At 44.8% G+C, this 17,907-nt stretch overlaps 2 protein-coding genes across 9 annotated transcripts in view; one reads left to right on the forward strand and one right to left on the reverse strand.

Annotated features, from left to right (window-relative positions):
* Window positions 1–17,907, reverse strand: part of RALGPS1 (Ral GEF with PH domain and SH3 binding motif 1) — a 254,050-nt gene that overhangs the window by 109,590 nt on the left and 126,553 nt on the right. The window lies entirely within an intron of this gene.
* The window catches only part of ANGPTL2 (angiopoietin like 2), a 30,695-nt gene that overhangs the window by 6,210 nt on the left and 6,578 nt on the right, over window positions 1–17,907 (forward strand). For both annotated transcript variants that reach the window (XM_072124760.1, XM_072124759.1), the window contains one exon: window positions 9,673–10,523. In XM_072124760.1, the coding sequence (XP_071980861.1) occupies window positions 9,719–10,523 (805 nt within the window). In that variant the 5' untranslated portion in view covers window positions 9,673–9,718. The remainder of the gene's footprint in view (window positions 1–9,672; window positions 10,524–17,907) is intronic.

Raw genomic sequence — 17,907 nt, forward strand, 5'->3', positions numbered from 1 at the left:
CTAGTGTCTCGGACTGCAGGGGTCCCGGAAAAGGGATTTAAAAGCGGGATCAAGTTTCTGGTCATCTGTCATTTGTCTGACACTCAATCCTCAGCTCCACAATCCAGGGATCAGGGAACTTGCAGGGAAAAGTTTAACTTTGTTGAGATAAAGGCTTACAGAGTGTTCATTGTAGCTCATTTAGATGGGACAGATAAGGGCTCCAGGCAGCTGCCCGGGGACATCTGATCCTGCCGGGGGGATCATAGGGGTAACACGGCCGCTCACAGGTTATACAAAGTGACATCATACGTCTATTAGAAATAAATCCTTAATAGATTTCCAATAAAAACCAATTACGGTATAAATTGTGGGCAGTCAAGTATGAAAGGAGGGCAGCGGCTGGGACATGAGCCATTGTTCTTTGTCTGCCATCCCGTGTTGTGTATACATAGTATCTTATTACACCAAGGTTATAAATATAGCGAGATCCACACTCGTCAGCAGAACTTGCAATCTATGGTTTAAATAGCAGCCGGTGGGATGGTGGCTCCTGGAGAGCCGGGCAGCTGAATAAACCATAGGAAGCCCCCGCAGCCCACCCCGGCGGCTCCTCGCAGAGTGAAAAGTTCAAAGCAGCAGAGATTCGCCATTGTGCAGAGCCGCTCACATTACACGGATATAACGCGTCATCCGAGATCCCGCTATCTACTACAAATATACAGAATAACACGGATCATACGGGTATTTGTGTTATAGCAGAATCCCCCCCACTACATTCACAGATCTAGGAGTTTAAGGGGGTCATTCACATTATATGCCTTATCCCAATGATCTCATGGACTCAGCCTCACACCTGTCTATTGCTTCTCTAGGAAAGGAAATGAGGCTAAGCTGCAATACCACTCATAACCTGTAGGAAAGTGAGGCGCTGTGTGAGAGTCCTCTAATGATAAACCACCAATACATAACCAGGGGTCAAAATGAAGGGGCAGAGGCCGCACAGTTACCGGATATAAGGGCATATTATTAGAATAGGCACACTATGGATTCCTTACAGCAGATGCACCAAATAAGCCACAGACCTCTGGAGGAGGACTACTGCCGCCAATCTAAGACTGTATATTTGTGGCTTGTTTTCCAAGGAGATGTTTTAGGGTTCTCGCTATATCCCACATCTGTCCTCATCACATGTTGAGTTATCAGAAAACCTGGTTAAAGCTCTGTTCACATTTGTGTAATGGTTTCCATTATAAACTTGTATGAGGAACCATTACAAGACCCCAGTAGCACCTGGTGGACCCCAATCACAAGTCTCTGAGCGGAGAGGTGTGGACTGGTCCCCAGTATATAAGAAGCCACTTCATAAACCTTGTAGGCAGCAGCGCCAAGCGATGGGCAGGAGCACCAGCTGTAGTGCCCAGCATACTGGGTAATGTGGTCACCGCTCCCCATGCATCATTATTCCCAGGTAATAACCCATATGTCATATTCCTGCACCCCTCACTGACTGCACAATCCTCTGAGACTCTCCAGACAATGGGCCAGAACAAAGACCATTAGAACCACTACATTCAGTAATTTAGGACACTGCAGACTGTAACCTCGATGTAAGATTGTGCTGGGAGGTGTAGGAGGTTACTGTGGCCAGTCGTCTCCTCCGCTTTTCTGCAATGTTGTGCTTCAACATTTTATCCCAATTAAGATGTAACCCCCCCCAATCATCAGTCACCACTGGACAGAGAATAACCTGCAAACTTGGGAAATTATATCAGTGGGGGTCCCACATCTGACACCCCCATTTATCAGCTGCTTGAGAAGGCAGCATTGCTGGTCACCTCCCTCCAAGCACAGTGCCGCTACATTGTATAGTGGTTGTATATGGTACTGCAACTTGGTCCTTTCATACAGATCATCAATATTTTTAGGTCTTGGAAAATATTTTTTTAAAGGAAATCTACCAACAAAATCCATCATGATAAACCAGGGGCACTTACTTATAGACTTACTATATTTATTATCAATGTCCTCCTTCCTTCTAAAATCAACATATGCTAATGAGCCAGAGAAGTGTTAACGAAGCCCCACTGTGCTGCAGCTTCACAGGCTGTTACACTGTCTCACCCTCCCCCTGCTCCCTCAGCAGGAAGTGCTTACTCTACAAGTGCTGAGGAAACAGGGAGAAGGGTGAGACAGTGTTAAAGTCTGTAAAGCCAGATCACGGAGGGGCTAGGGTAGCCCTTCAGGCTCATTAGCATAATTATAAAAGTTGATATTAGAAGAGTGGAGACCCTGGATAACACATATAAGAAGATTATCACAGTCACGGTAACACAAAGATGGTGAATGTGAAATAGGAGTCTGGGAAAGCTGGGTGACAGCAGGATTTGTACTATGACTGCAGATGTCATACAACATGTAGAGCAGATTTCTCTCCTCTGTAGATCTCTAGCTGTTACAATACCAGAACCCCCAGTGCTCCTGACACGCTGGGAGTTGTAGTCCTGCCAGAGCCACAGGTTGCAGACCTGTAATCTCCGCTTCTGATGCCCAGGATTGCGCCCCCCTCTGGACACCCCATACACATCCACCTCCAGTGTAGCTCCATGTTATGTTGTTTGCATGAATAATGCCAGAAAATCCAATCCAAACACAATGAGTAACTACAAGCAGAGAAAGACAGCAGCAGCTCCACAATTATTGTCTTTGGACAGGAGCCGTCCCTCTATTTAAAGTGAAGGGTCTTGGAAGAGGAGATGCAACATGTATACAACGTGTTATACAAAGCCCCAGAGCTCACAGCACCGCAGCCTCCTGCCTGCTCATAGAGTAAGAGGAATACTTCACATTGGGGTTTCTTACTCATCTGGAATCCTACAGCAGATGAACTGGTGAAGAGATCACAATGTAACTGAATGAGCAGAGTACAGAGAAAAGCAGTGTGAGGATAAAATCTGCTGGATGTGATAGAAATACATTTTTTCACAGTCCTGCAGCTACTAATAACACTACTACACATTTCTACAGGGACAATACCTAACACTGGTTGCAGAGATCACAGAGCACAGCAGTGTGAGGACACTCCCCCAGAGCACTACTGGAATATTAATTCATATAATCAAAGTCCTTCTGCTACTAACAACACCCGTCTACCCAGGGGCAATATCTAACACTGCTTACAATCTACATGGGTCAGAAAGTAAGAGCTCTCCAGACGGAGACTTTCCCAATTAAGGCCGCCTTGCAGGGGTGTGGAGACTTGCAAGGTGAAAGTACTTGTCCCCCAGTGGTGCATTAATTTCTGTAAGGCAGCCCCTACTTAACATCAAGCCCGACTTTCAGGAATCCTAATGGCATGATGTGAGATTAAAGCAAAACCTGTTCATCTATTCCCACCTGTAGACAGTGCCTGTTTGGATGCCTGTGCATCTCATTAGCTCAGTGTAGGGAGCTGGTTTGGCTGAGTGACAGGTAAGTAATCCAGCATTATGTCATTAGGCTTCCTGAAAGTCATGCTTGATGTGAAGGTGCTGCCTTATGAGGTAGCTAAAGAGGCAATGGTTTCCTTACATATTGCCATCTACATGGCCATACTTGCTGACGGGTTCCCTCTATAAATAACCCTGCAGCACTAGAGAAGATTCCTCTCCATATAGTTTTGGTACAGTATAATAACTATCAGCTTACTACAATGGAAACATGCGCTAATCTCTGGCCCGTCCTCCCTATACATTCTATATCCTCCTTATGTTAAGATTTTGGGCAGAGAAACGTACAGGTCACAGCCAGTAAGAGGGTGTTATGTCACCAGCCGGGGAGCAGTAAAAGTGTTATACATCTTAATGTCATTACTAGCCCTGGGAGGCTGCCAGCTCTCAGCAGTGATCCCCCCATACTCCAGGACGTGCGGCCCCCTCTCCTCCTATAGGCCTGGCTGCGCTATAATTGCTGTAAATCCCCCTCAGCCCCAGATCAAACACCTGGAAGTGTCCAAGAGTGACAGCATCGCCCCAGCCCCGGCCTCCTCCTCCAACACATCACCAGGAACATTTCATATCACCTCATTAATGGAGCGAGACCGGGCACCGTCCTGTCACTAATCCCCCATGTATGAGCGCTGCGCTCAGCACTGCCCCCAGATAAGAGGGTTAGAGGGGGGACGCGCTGATCTGACTACACAACATAGAAGGGATTTCCTTATGCAAGAGACACAAGTTTTATCTAAACTAATAAAGGAAAACCATAATCCCGGGGGCGCCGAGTAGATGGATATACATATATACTAGTTTGTGGTAAGATTTATTAGGGAGTTTCCTTTATTTTCAGATTCCTGCCTATTCTGAATAAAACGTTCATCAATCAGCTCAGCTCCTCCTGCTCTATATAATGAAGCTTGTACATATTGTCCTGTCTGCAGGCAGCATGTTATAGAGCAGGAGGAACTGAGCAGATTGTACATAGTGTCCTATCTGCAGGCAGCATGTTATAGAGCAGGAGGATCTGAGCAGATTATACATAGTGTCCTATCTGCAGGCAGCATGTTATAGAGCAGGAGGAGCTGAGCAGATTGTACATAGTGTCCTATCTGCAGGCAGCATGCTATAGAGCAGGAGGAACTGAGCAGATTGTACATAGTGTCCTATCTGCAGGCAGCATGTTATAGAGCAGGAGGATCTGAGCAGATTATACATAGTGTCCTATCTGCAGGCAGCATGTTATAGAGCAGGAGGATCTGAGCACATTGTACATAGTGTCCTATCTGCAGGCAGCATGTTATAGAGCAGGAGGATCTAAGCAGATTGTACATAGTGTCCTATCTGCAGGCAGCATGTTATAGAGCAGGAGGGACTGAGCATATTGTACATTGTGTCCTATCTGCAGGCAGCATGTTATAGAGCAGGAGGGACTGAGCATATTGTACATTGTGTCCTATCTGCAGGCAGCATGTTATAGAGCAGGAGGATCTAAGCAGATTGTACATAGTGTCCTATCTGCAGGCAGCATGTTATAGAGCAGGAGGATCTGAGCAGTAACTAAACAGGTGACTCATCACATGCATCACAAAGGGAGAAAACTAAAGATACATTGGAATGATTAAGTAGCTAACTACAGAAACTTGGAAAGGTGGTGGCTTAAAAACTATGATACATGTGCCCCAGAGTGTCATATCTGCAGGAATGTTATAGAGCAGAATAAGCTGAGCACATTGTACATAGTGTCCTAACTGCAGGCAGTATGTTATAGAGCAGGAGGATCTGAGCACATAGGACACTATACACAATTCTCACTTCCACCTGCTCTATAATATATGGGCACCATGTACAATCTGCTCAGCTCCTCCTGCTCTATAACATGCTGCCTGCAGATAGGACACTATGTACAATCTGCTCAGCTCCTCCTGCTCTATAACATGCTGCCTGCAGATAGGACACTATGTACTATCTGCTCCGATCCTCCTGCTCTATAACAAGCTGCCTGCAGATAGGACACTATGTACAATCTGCTCAGCTCCTCCTGCTCTAAAACATGCTGCCTGCAGATAGGACACTATGTACAATCTGCTCAGGTCCTCCTGCTCTATAACAAGCTGCCTGCAGATAAGACACTATGTACAATCTGCTCAGCTCCTCCTGCTCTATAACATGCTGTCTGCAGATAGGACACTATGTACAACCTGCTCAGCTCCTCCTGCTCTATAACAAGTTGCCTGCAGATAGGACACTATGTACAATCTGCTCAGCTCCTCCTGCTCTATAACATGCTGCCTGCAGATAGGACACTATGTACAATCTGCTCAGCTCCTCCTGCTCTATAACATGCTGCCTGCAGATAGGACACTATGTACAATCTGCTCAGGTCCTCCTGCTCTATAACAAGCTGCCTGCAGATAAGACACTATGTACAATCTGCTCAGCTCCTCCTGCTCTATAACATGCTGTCTGCAGATAGGACACTATGTACAACCTGCTCAGCTCCTCCTGCTCCATAACAAGTTGCCTGCAGATAGGACACTATGTACAATCTGCTCAGCTCCTCCTGCTCTATAACACGCTGCCTGCAGATAGGACACTATGTACAATCTGCTCAGGTCCTCCTGCTCTATAACATGCTGCCTGCAGATACGACACCATGTACAATCTGCTCCGCCCCTCCTGCTCTATAACATGCTGCCTGCAGATAGGACACTATGTACATTCTGCTCAGGTCCTCCTGCTCTATAACATGCTGCAGCTATGGAGATTGTAAAACTATAAGTACAATTATTCCCATTGATCCTCTTTCATGTCTCTGGCCTCTGCCCGGATAAGGAGTCACAGACTCTCAGGCCTCATGACTGGCTAATGGACCAGCAAAGGATTCTGGGAGCCTTCCTATAAATGCATTTACATTCTGCATCACCGACCGCTTCCTTTTTTGCGACCACATAAAGTCCCGGCTATTTACAGTGGAGCCCCTGTAGCAGTAGTGGAGCCCCTGTAGTAGTAGTAGTAGAGCCCCTGTAGTAGTAGTAGTAGAGCCCCTGTAGTAGTAGTAGTAGTAGTAGTAGAGCCCCTGTAGCAGTAGTAGAGCCCCTGTAGCAGTAGTAGAGCCCCTGTAGTAGTAGTAGTAGTAGAGCCCCTGTAGCAGTAGTAGAGCCCCTGTAGTAGTAGTAGTAGAGCCCCTGTAGTAGTAGTAGAGCCCCTGTAGTAGTAGTAGTAGTAGAGCCCCTGTAGTAGTAGTAGAGCCCCAGTAGTAGTAGTAGAGCCTCTGTAGTAGTAGTAGAGCCTCTGTAGTAGTAGTAGAGCCCCTGTAGCAGTAGTAGTAGTAGAGCCCCTGTAGTAGTAGTAGAGCCCCTGTAGTAGTAGTAGAGCCCCAGTAGTAGTAGTAGAGCCCCAGTAGTAGTAGTAGAGCCTCTGTAGTAGTAGTAGTAGAGCCCCTGTAGTAGTAGTAGAGCCCCAGTAGTAGTAGTAGAGCCTCTGTAGTAGTAGTAGTAGAGCCCCTGTAGCAGTAGTAGAGCCCCTGTAGCAGTAGTAGAGCCCCTGTAGTAGTAGTAGTAGTAGTAGAGCCCCTGTAGCAGTAGTAGAGCCCCTGTAGTAGTAGTAGTAGAGCCCCTGTAGTAGTAGTAGTAGTAGTAGAGCCCCTGTAGTAGTAGTAGAGCCCCTGTAGTAGTAGTAGAGCCCCAGTAGTAGTAGTAGAGCCCCTGTAGTAGTAGTAGAGCCCCTGTAGTAGTAGTAGAGCCCCTGTAGTAGTAGTAGAGCCCCAGTAGTAGTAGTAGAGCCTCTGTAGTAGTAGTAGTAGAGCCCCTGTAGCAGTAGTAGAGCCCCTGTAGTAGTAGTAGTAGTAGAGCCCCTGTAGCAGTAGTAGAGCCCCTGTAGTAGTAGTAGTAGTAGAGCCCCTGTAGCAGTAGTAGAGCCCCTGTAGTAGTAGTAGAGCCCCTGTAGTAGTAGTAGTAGTAGAGCCCCTGTAGCAGTAGTAGTAGAGCCCCTGTAGCAGTAGTAGTAGTAGTAGTAGTAGTAGAGCCCCTGTAGCAGTAGTAGAGCCCCTGTAGTAGTAGTAGTAGAGCCCCTGTAGTAGTAGTAGTAGTAGAGCCCCTGTAGTAGTAGTAGTAGTAGTAGAGCCCCTGTAGTAGTAGTAGTAGAGCCCCTGTAGTAGTAGTAGTAGTAGTAGAGCCCCTGTAGTAGTAGTAGTAGAGCCCCTGTAGCAGTAGTAGTAGTAGTAGTAGTAGTAGTAGTAGTAGTAGTAGTAGAGCCCCTGTAGTAGTAGTAGTAGAGCCCCTGTAGTAGTAGTAGTAGAGCCCCTGTAGTAGTAGAGCCCCTGTAGTAGTAGTAGTAGAGCCCCTGTAGTAGTAGAGCCCCTGTAGTAGTAGTAGTAGAGCCCCTGTAGTAGTAGTAGTAGAGCCCCTGTAGTAGTAGTAGTAGAGCCCCTGTAGTAGTAGAGCCCCTGTAGTAGTAGTAGTAGAGCCCCTGTAGTAGTAGTAGTAGTAGTAGTAGTAGTAGTAGTAGAGCCCCTGTAGTAGTAGTAGTAGAGCCCCTGTAGCAGTAGCAGTAGTAGTAGTAGTAGTAGTAGTAGAGCCCCTGTAGTAGTAGTAGTAGAGCCCCTGTAATAGTAGTAGAGCCCCTCCTAAAATGAGGAGTAAAATAAGCAGATCGATTTAATGAGATTCCCTTTGGTTCAGGTTTTCAAAAACTTGAGTGCAATATATTTTCTAATTAAGTTGCACAGACACTCGGCTGTAGGGGAGGGGGGGGGGGGGGGAGATTTCCTAGACAACCACAAGCCCACGACTAACTTTTCCCGATCTCGCTGTTTGTGGAATTTACAGTAAGTGGCCGGCAGGGCTGGTAAATGGAAATAATTCCAGCGGCGGAGGCCTCGTAACCCAACACAGACCCAGACAGCACCGAAGCGTCCAGGAGCCTCCACCATTTGTGCCTGCGGCATTACCGCTGCTGCACTCATTGGGGATGGGGGGGGGGGGTGCAGCCTGTAACTATGGGACCTTATACACAAGACGAAAAAATACATCAATCAATCGCAGCAAAGTAATTCACGATGACGAGGTTAGGAACCCTCCAACCCGGCGGCTCGATTGTAAAGATTTCATTGTAGCAAAACTTTTCCAAAAATAATAGCGGCTCCTCTTCTAGTAATGGAATGAATGGCTGCTTTGTGGCCGTGTTATTTTACACAGGGCTCCGTAAAGTAGCACCACACTGACACCAATAAATAAACGCAGCCGGTCGCTTTATTGGCGAATTCAGAGGAAAACTTCTCACACTGTAAAGATCTCAGAACGGTGAGACCTAAATTGTCGTAAACATATAAACGCCCCCCCATTGCAATATACGTCATGTCATTTAATAGCAAACTGAAAATACTTTGATGGGTTGCAGTACCACCCCTGACCACGTGGCGAGCCATTTCCCAGAATCATCAATCACAACGATCTGCTGGTTGTAAGATGAAATGCAGACTAAACATTCATCTTTCAAAAAGGTCAAAAACCTTGGAATGAAGAACATCCCAGAATCGGCAGGCGGCGGGGAGAGGTTTATGATGCTGCTATTTTCGGAGGATGCTGTCCCTTTAACATTCACTTTCTAAAGAAAGGACCTATTCAGTAGAAAAGCAGATGTCACTGAAGCCCCTCCATAGTGTCATCAGTCTGTAATATTAAGGGGGTTTTCCAGGCTAAAAAATATTGATAACCTACGTAAAGGAAATGTCATCAATTCAGATTGGGGGGTCCGATGTACGACAACCCCCCCCCCCCCCCCAACTATTGTCCGGATCTGTGGTGCTGGATGTTGGAACGTCAATCAATCTCATCCCAAGTGTAAATTCTATTAATATTTTCAATCTGTTTATCCGGGAAACCCTTGTCATGGCCCTTCCCACTAATGTCTCAATGTGATCCATACACGATGGAGACCTGCGGTCCCATCCCCAGCACAGAGAATGTGTCACCCCCGCATGACACCGCTTCATAATAACGAAGGAAGTAATTGTGTAGTAAGAGTTTATTAGTAAATATTATGGGAAACACATGTGGCTCGGAGATTCGTGGTGTCCTCTATCCCTAGAGACTGCAGCTGAATGCTCTGTCACTAAGGCTCGCGCGCCCTTGTGCATGACTAGTACACATGACTGTGTATTGTATGTAAAGTTCTGGTGTTGCAGTCGTTCTAATATCTGCATTTTACATCTTTACAGGATTGAGAAGATAATTCCTGGTGTGTGATCTTCTAAACCAAGGACAATGACATCTCGGACAGTGGTCGCCTTGTTAGTCCTGGTGGTCCTGGGGGGCACTTATGGAGACAGCACTCAAGAATTCCAGAACAGCGAGGGCTCGGAGCAGGAATTCATCTACATGAACAGAGAGAGGCGGTCGGCAGAATCGTCGGACAAGTGTAGCTACACGTTTATTGTACCTCAGCAGAAAGTCACCGGGGCCATCTGTGTCAACTCCAAGGAGCAGGAGACGGTGTACGAGAGCCGGGTGCACAAACACGAGATCGAACTGCTCAACACCGAACTCGTCAAACAAAAGAGGCAGATCGAAACCCTGCAGCAGCTGGTCGAGGTGGACGGGGGCATCGTCAACGAGGTCAAACTCTTGCGGAAAGAGAGTCGGAACATGAACTCGAGGGTGACCCAGCTGTACATGCAGCTGCTGCACGAGATCATCCGGAAAAGGGACAACGCGCTGGAGCTCTCACAGCTGGAAAACAAGGTCCTGAACCAAACCGCAGAGATGCTACAGCTCACCAATAGGTACAAGGACCTGGAGCATAAGTACCAGCACCTCGCCTCGCTGGCCAGTAACCAGTCCATTGTCATCGCACAGCTGGAGGAACAATGCCAGAAGGTGCCACAGTCCAGGCCAATACCCCAACCACCGCAGCAGCCAAACCGGGTGCAGCCGCCCCCCAACTACAACCGCATTCACCAAATATCCACCAACGAGATACAAGGAGATCAAAATCTGAAGGTTCTCCCACCCCCCCTTCCTACAATGCCGGTGGTCACCAGCATCCCAACATCTACAGACAAACCTTCAGGTGAGTCACCTATAGAGGAACTGTATGTCACACTCCATCCTCCGCTTACTAAGATACATAGCACTCAGCTGTCATACATTACAGCTTCTGGCTTCAGGCAATACTGTAGCTTCTCCTATTAGGACCATGGCAGGGCTGCAGTTATATGGGGATACAACACATACAAGACCTACTGCCTTACAACAGATGGTGGACAGAGGAAGGAACACAAGTGCCAAGTTCATGTCCAGCCTCACGGGCACCGGGGAAGTGTTAATGGAGTGAATTACCAAATACTTAACGCTTGAAAAAGAACCTGTTACATTTAAGATGCAACCAATTCTGCATGATGACATAGACAGCTGTCAATCACTGTTAGGACCGCCCACCGGACTCCCATAATGAGAATGACATAATAGGAATAAAAAAGTAAAAGTTAAACTTAATATTAAATCAATCAGCTCAGCTCCCCCTGCTCTACAACATACTGCCTGCAGATAGGATACTATACACAATCTGCTTAGCTCCCCCTGCTCTATAACATACTGCCTGCAGATAGGATACTATACACAATCTGCTCAGCTCCTCCTGCTCTATAACATGCTGCCTGCAGATAGGACACAATGTACAATGTGCTCAGCGTCTCCTGCTCTATAACATGCTGCCTGCAGATAGGACACTATGTACAATGTGCTCAGCTCCTCCTGCTCTATAACATGCTGCCCAAAGATAGGACACAATGTACAATGTGCTCAGCGTCTCCTGCTCTATAACATGCTGCCCAAAGATAGGACACTATGAACAATGTGCTCAGCGTCTCCTGCTCTATAACATGCTGCCCAAAGATAGGACACTATGAACAATGTGCTCAGCGTCTCCTGCTCTATAACATGCTGCCCAAAGATAGGACACTATGTACAATGTGCTCAGCGTCTCCTGCTCTCTAACATGCTGCCTGCAGATAGGACATTATGTACAATGTGCTCAGCTCCTCCTGCTCTATAACATGCTGCCGGCAGATAGGACACTATGTACAATCTGCTCAGCTCCTCCTGCTCTATAACATGCTGCCTGCAGATAGGACACTATGTACAATCTGCTCAGCTCCTCCTGCTCTATAACATGCTGCCTGCAGATAGGACACTATGTACAATCTGCTCAGCTCCTCCTGCTCTATAACATGCTGCCTGCAGATAGGACACTATGTACAATCTGCTCAGCTCCCCCTGCTCTATAACATGCTGCCTGCAGATAGGACACAATATATAATCTGCTCAGCTCCTCCTGATCTATAACATGCTGCCTGCAGATAGGACACTATGTACAATCTGCTCAGCTCCCCCTGCTCTATAACATGCTGCCTGCAGATAGGACACAATATATAATCTGCTCAGCTCCTCCTGCTCTATAACATGCTGCCTGCAGATAAGACACTATGTGCAATCTGCTCAGCTCCTCCTGCTCTATAACATGCTGCCTGCAGATAGGACACCATGTAGGAGCGCATCAGTTTCATTACACAGCAGCTTAAAATCCAGCAGCTTCTTAATGGAGAAGTTTGTAAATATGTCCAACAGATGGAAACATTTCAGCTTTTTTTCCTCATTTCTTTTGTGAGGTTCCACACCACATTTTGTGTACAATTTTCCATCATCATTAGAAGGAAACATTTCGGGGAAGGATCTGTCTGAGCTTACTGAGAAGACAGACACCGCGTACAAGCGGCTCGCTGGAAATGGCAATTAATTAGGACACATAATTAAAGTCTCAAAGAATCGCCAACCTCTGTACGGAGCCCAAGCAAACTGGCAGAGGTAACGGCGTTTGGGAAAAGGATTAAACGGAGAGCAGGATTTAATATGGAATATTGTAAAGTTCTGTATGAGGGGTAACAACTGCAGGGTCTGTGCGCCAAATACTTAGGAGCCTTAACTTTCATAACTCTCTTAAAGGGGACGCTGGGCCCTCCGGAGAGAGCCCATCAGTATCTGATTAGTGGCAGCAGGAAGGGAATGTTCTGTCCATTCTGTGTAACTCTGCTCCAAATCACTAGGTTTATGGGGAGCCCCAGTGGACACTTATTTTGGGTGACCTTCATACAAAATATCTCCTAGTGAATAAATCGGTAGTAAATGTCCATTTTTGGAACATCTAAAGTCCTGACCCCCAACTAGTTGTGTTTCCATACATGAGAGCGAGAGAACCACCTCATCCATAACCCTCAAAGATGTAGAGAATTCTGGAAAAATCCGGGATAAACATGGACACGTGTCATATGGATTTAGAAAGCCGAGAGATATTGTCGCAACGCAGAGTCCAAACTTCATGTACAGGGTCTGGATGTATTTTCTATAGGCCATGATGAAACCTCAGATGAAGTCAGACAATGAGGACATATTTTCCACATCAGACTAATCCTTTCCCCATGCAGAGGATATCCCCCGAGGGGTCTTTATGTGACTGACGTATGTACAGAGATCCCGGCAATAAGCCTTAAGATTTGTGGGCAGTTCTGCTAATGTGCACATTCCAGCTCTTTCCCAGCCTCCGGTATGTAGCGCTATACCTGCCAGTTATATACATTATCCGGTATGTAGCGTTATACCTGCCAGTTATATACATTATCCAGTATGTAGCGCTATACCTGCCAGTTATATACATTATCCAGTATGTAGCGCTATACCTGCCAGTTATATACATTATCCAGTATGTAGCGCTATACCTGCCAGTTATATACATTATCCAGTATGTAGCGTTATACCTGCCAGTTATATACATTATCCAGTATGTAGCGTTATACCTGCCAGTTATATACATTATCCAGTATGTAGCGTTATACCTGCCAGTTATATACATCATCCAGTATGTAGCGTTATACCTGCCAGTTATATACATTATCCAGTATGTAGCGCTATACCTGCCAGTTATATACATCATCCAGTATGTAGCGTTATACCTGCCAGTTATATACATTATCCAGTATGTAGCGTTATACCTGCCAGTTATATACATTATCCAGTATGTAGCGCTATACCTGCCAGTTATATACATTATCCAGTATGTAGCGCTATACCTGCCAGTTATATACATTATCCAGTATGTAGCGCTATACCTGCCAGTTATATACATTATCCAGTATGTAGCGCTATACCTGCCAGTTATATACATTATCCGGTATGTAGCGCTATACCTGCCAGTTATATACATTATCCAGTATGTAGCGTTATACCTGCCAGTTATATACATTATCCAGTATGTAGCGCTATACCTGCCAGTTATATACATTATCCAGTATGTAGCGTTATACCTGCCAGTTATATACATTATCCAGTATGTAGCGTTATACCTGCCAGTTATATACATTATCCAGTATGTAGCGTTATACCTGCCAGTTATATACATTATCCAGTATGTAGCGCTATACCTGCCAGTTATATACATTATCCAGTATGTAGCGTTATACCTGCCAGTTATATACATTATCCAGTATGTAGCGTTATACCTGCCAGTTATATACATTATCCAGTATGTAGCGCTATACCTGCCAGTTATATACATTATCCAGTATGTAGCGTTATACCTGCCAGTTATATACATTATCCAGTATGTAGCGTTATACCTGCCAGTTATATACATTATCCGGTATGTAGCGTTATACCTGCCAGTTATATACATTATCCAGTATGTAGCGCTATACCTGCCAGTTATATACATTATCCAGTATGTAGCGTTATACCTGCCAGTTATATACATTATCCAGTATGTAGCGTTATACCTGCCAGTTATATACATTATCCGGTATGTAGCGTTATACCTGCCAGTTATATACATTATCCAGTATGTAGCGCTATACCTGCCAGTTATATACATTATCCAGTATGTAGCGTTATACCTGCCAGTTATATACATTATCCAGTATGTAGCGCTATACCTGCCAGTTATATACATTATCCAGTATGTAGCGTTATACCTGCCAGTTATATACATTATCCAGTATGTAGCGCTATACCTGCCAGTTATATACATTATCCAGTATGTAGCGTTATACCTGCCAGTTATATACATTATCCAGTATGTAGCGTTATACCTGCCAGTTATATACATTATCCAGTATGTAGCGTTATACCTGCCAGTTATATACATTATCCAGTATGTAGCGTTATACCTGCCAGTTATATACATTATCCAGTATGTAGCGCTATACCTGCCAGTTATATACATTATCCAGTATGTAGCGTTATACCTGCCAGTTATATACATTATCCAGTATGTAGCGCTATACCTGCCAGTTATATACATTATCCAGTATGTAGCGTTATACCTGCCAGTTATATACATTATCCAGTATGTAGCGTTATACCTGCCAGTTATATACATTATCCAGTATGTAGCGCTATACCTGCCAGTTATATACATTATCCAGTATGTAGCGTTATACCTGCCAGTTATATACATTATCCAGTATGTAGCGTTATACCTGCCAGTTATATACATTATCCGGTATGTAGCGTTATACCTGCCAGTTATATACATTATCCAGTATGTAGCGCTATACCTGCCAGTTATATACATTATCCAGTATGTAGCGTTATACCTGCCAGTTATATACATTATCCAGTATGTAGCGTTATACCTGCCAGTTATATACATTATCCGGTATGTAGCGTTATACCTGCCAGTTATATACATTATCCAGTATGTAGCGCTATACCTGCCAGTTATATACATTATCCAGTATGTAGCGTTATACCTGCCAGTTATATACATTATCCAGTATGTAGCGCTATACCTGCCAGTTATATACATTATCCAGTATGTAGCGCTATACCTGCCAGTTATATACATTATCCAGTATGTAGCGTTATACCTGCCAGTTATATACATTATCCAGTATGTAGCGTTATACCTGCCAGTTATATACATTATCCAGTATGTAGCGCTATACCTGCCAGTTATATACATTATCCAGTATGTAGCGTTATACCTGCCAGTTATATACATTATCCAGTATGTAGCGCTATACCTGCCAGTTATATACATTATCCAGTATGTAGCGTTATACCTGCCAGTTATATACATTATCCAGTATGTAGCGCTATACCTGCCAGTTATATACATTATCCAGTATGTAGCGTTATACCTGCCAGTTATATACATTATCCAGTATGTAGCGTTATACCTGCCAGTTATATACATTATCCAGTATGTAGCGTTATACCTGCCAGTCATATACATTATCCAGTATGTAGCGTTATACCTGCCAGTCATATACATTATCCAGTATGTAGCGTTATACCTGCCAGTCATATACATTATCCAGTATGTAGCGTTATACCTGCCAGTCATATACATTATCCAGTATGTAGCGCTATACCTGCCAGTTATATACATTATCCAGTATGTAGCGTTATACCTGCCAGTTATATACATTATCCAGTATGTAGCGTTATACCTGCCAGTTATATACATTATCCGGTATGTAGCGTTATACCTGCCAGTTATATACATTATCCAGTATGTAGCGCTATACCTGCCAGTTATATACATTATCCAGTATGTAGCGTTATACCTGCCAGTTATATACATTATCCAGTATGTAGCGCTATACCTGCCAGTTATATACATTATCCAGTATGTAGCGCTATACCTGCCAGTTATATACATTATCCAGTATGTAGCGTTATACCTGCCAGTTATATACATTATCCAGTATGTAGCGTTATACCTGCCAGTTATATACATTATCCAGTATGTAGCGCTATACCTGCCAGTTATATACATTATCCAGTATGTAGCGTTATACCTGCCAGTTATATACATTATCCAGTATGTAGCGTTATACCTGCCAGTTATATACATTATCCAGTATGTAGCGTTATACCTGCCAGTCATATACATTATCCAGTATGTAGCGCTATACCTGCCAGTTATATACTGGTGCTGGACACCAGAGACTAAGAAGATTACCAGAAACTCTTGGTCTCTCCCTTGAACCCACTAAGTTTCCGGACTTCAGGTCACAGTTGCAATTCTTTCTTTTTGTAATCCGCAGCGTAAGGAGTTATCATAGTTATGGTGGGCTGCGAGGAGCCTCCTGGGGAGGGAGGATTTGGCAGGAAGGGAACACTGACCCACCAGGCTTCAGAGGGTTGAATGTTTTGACCTACCCTGGGAGGGATGGTATTTGTCACCAGGAACATGTTATAATATCCCGCAGCTTCTAGATAAAAGCGCGGCCAAGTAATGACCGCCAATCAGCGAGCTGCAAAGTCAGAGAGCAAAAACTGGATGAGAACTGCCTTTCCAAATGATAGCGACACTTCCTTTTACTTTCCAATGATAGCTACCCCCCCCCCTCCCCAGCTACTTACACCAGGATCACTAGAAGACGTGAAGTTTCCACACACTTGGATAATAACAAATAATCCTCCCACCACTTCTGCTAAAGGAAGCCATTTCTATTGGCTGCTCTCTAGTGATATGAGAACCACTATAGAAAGCCCCGACTGTGAGGAGTGTAACTGAGCACGTGCGTCCACTGGCACGCTGCAGATTAGGTGGACATGGATAGAGCTACACGCTCTGAACACTAGGGGGCGCCTTCTTTCGCAAGGAAATGCCATTGCTTTGCATAGAATCACTTCCTCTAACATCCGGTATATTAAGGAGTAAAGTATTATAACTAACCGAATGGCGCACTCAGAGTGAAGGAAACGGTAGGGTTTTTTTATTGTAAAAAAAAATAACACGCTTTGGGGAATGCTACCCCTTTCTCAAGTGCTGATGCTGTAAGTATCAGTGGGTATATGCCAGGTGCTGTATACAGTAATGGTAACTATGCTTAGGAGAAAACCTCTCATACAGAACCATCCCCTAAAGATGGTCGTGTGATCTCCTAGAAAACGGCGCCAAACTTGACCTGAGTTGTTATTGGTATTGACGTAAATTCAGCAATATCAGATATTGCTCAAAAGTTATTTAAAGGGCTTGTTCATTTCTAACATATTCTGATGTGTAAGGGCATAGGGTCAGGAAGTAAGAGTTCTTCCTACAGCGACCTTGATAATGAAGGCTTCCAGTTTTTTTTTTTCCAAAAAAACCATTTAAAAAAACCAGATAAAAGGATCTTTCAGCCTCACAGTGCACAATAGTTTTGCAGTAATAATAAGGTGACCCGGCTGTACACGTTACGCTCTCTTTCCATGCGGCGGTGGCGCGTGTTTGTTGTGCTATGTCTATAGAAACTCCAAACTATGCGACTCCGCACCCAAAACAATGACCTAGTGCCGGAGGACCACACACAGAGGTGATACTACAACATGCAGCCAAAACACACACACAAATGCAGTAGCCGGACATGTGGCCAAGAGGGAATATTGTAAACACGTGGAAGAAACTTGAACGT

Source organism: Engystomops pustulosus, chromosome 9 (genome assembly GCF_040894005.1).
Source record: "Engystomops pustulosus chromosome 9, aEngPut4.maternal, whole genome shotgun sequence".
NCBI classification, from domain to species: domain Eukaryota; kingdom Metazoa; phylum Chordata; class Amphibia; order Anura; family Leptodactylidae; genus Engystomops; species Engystomops pustulosus.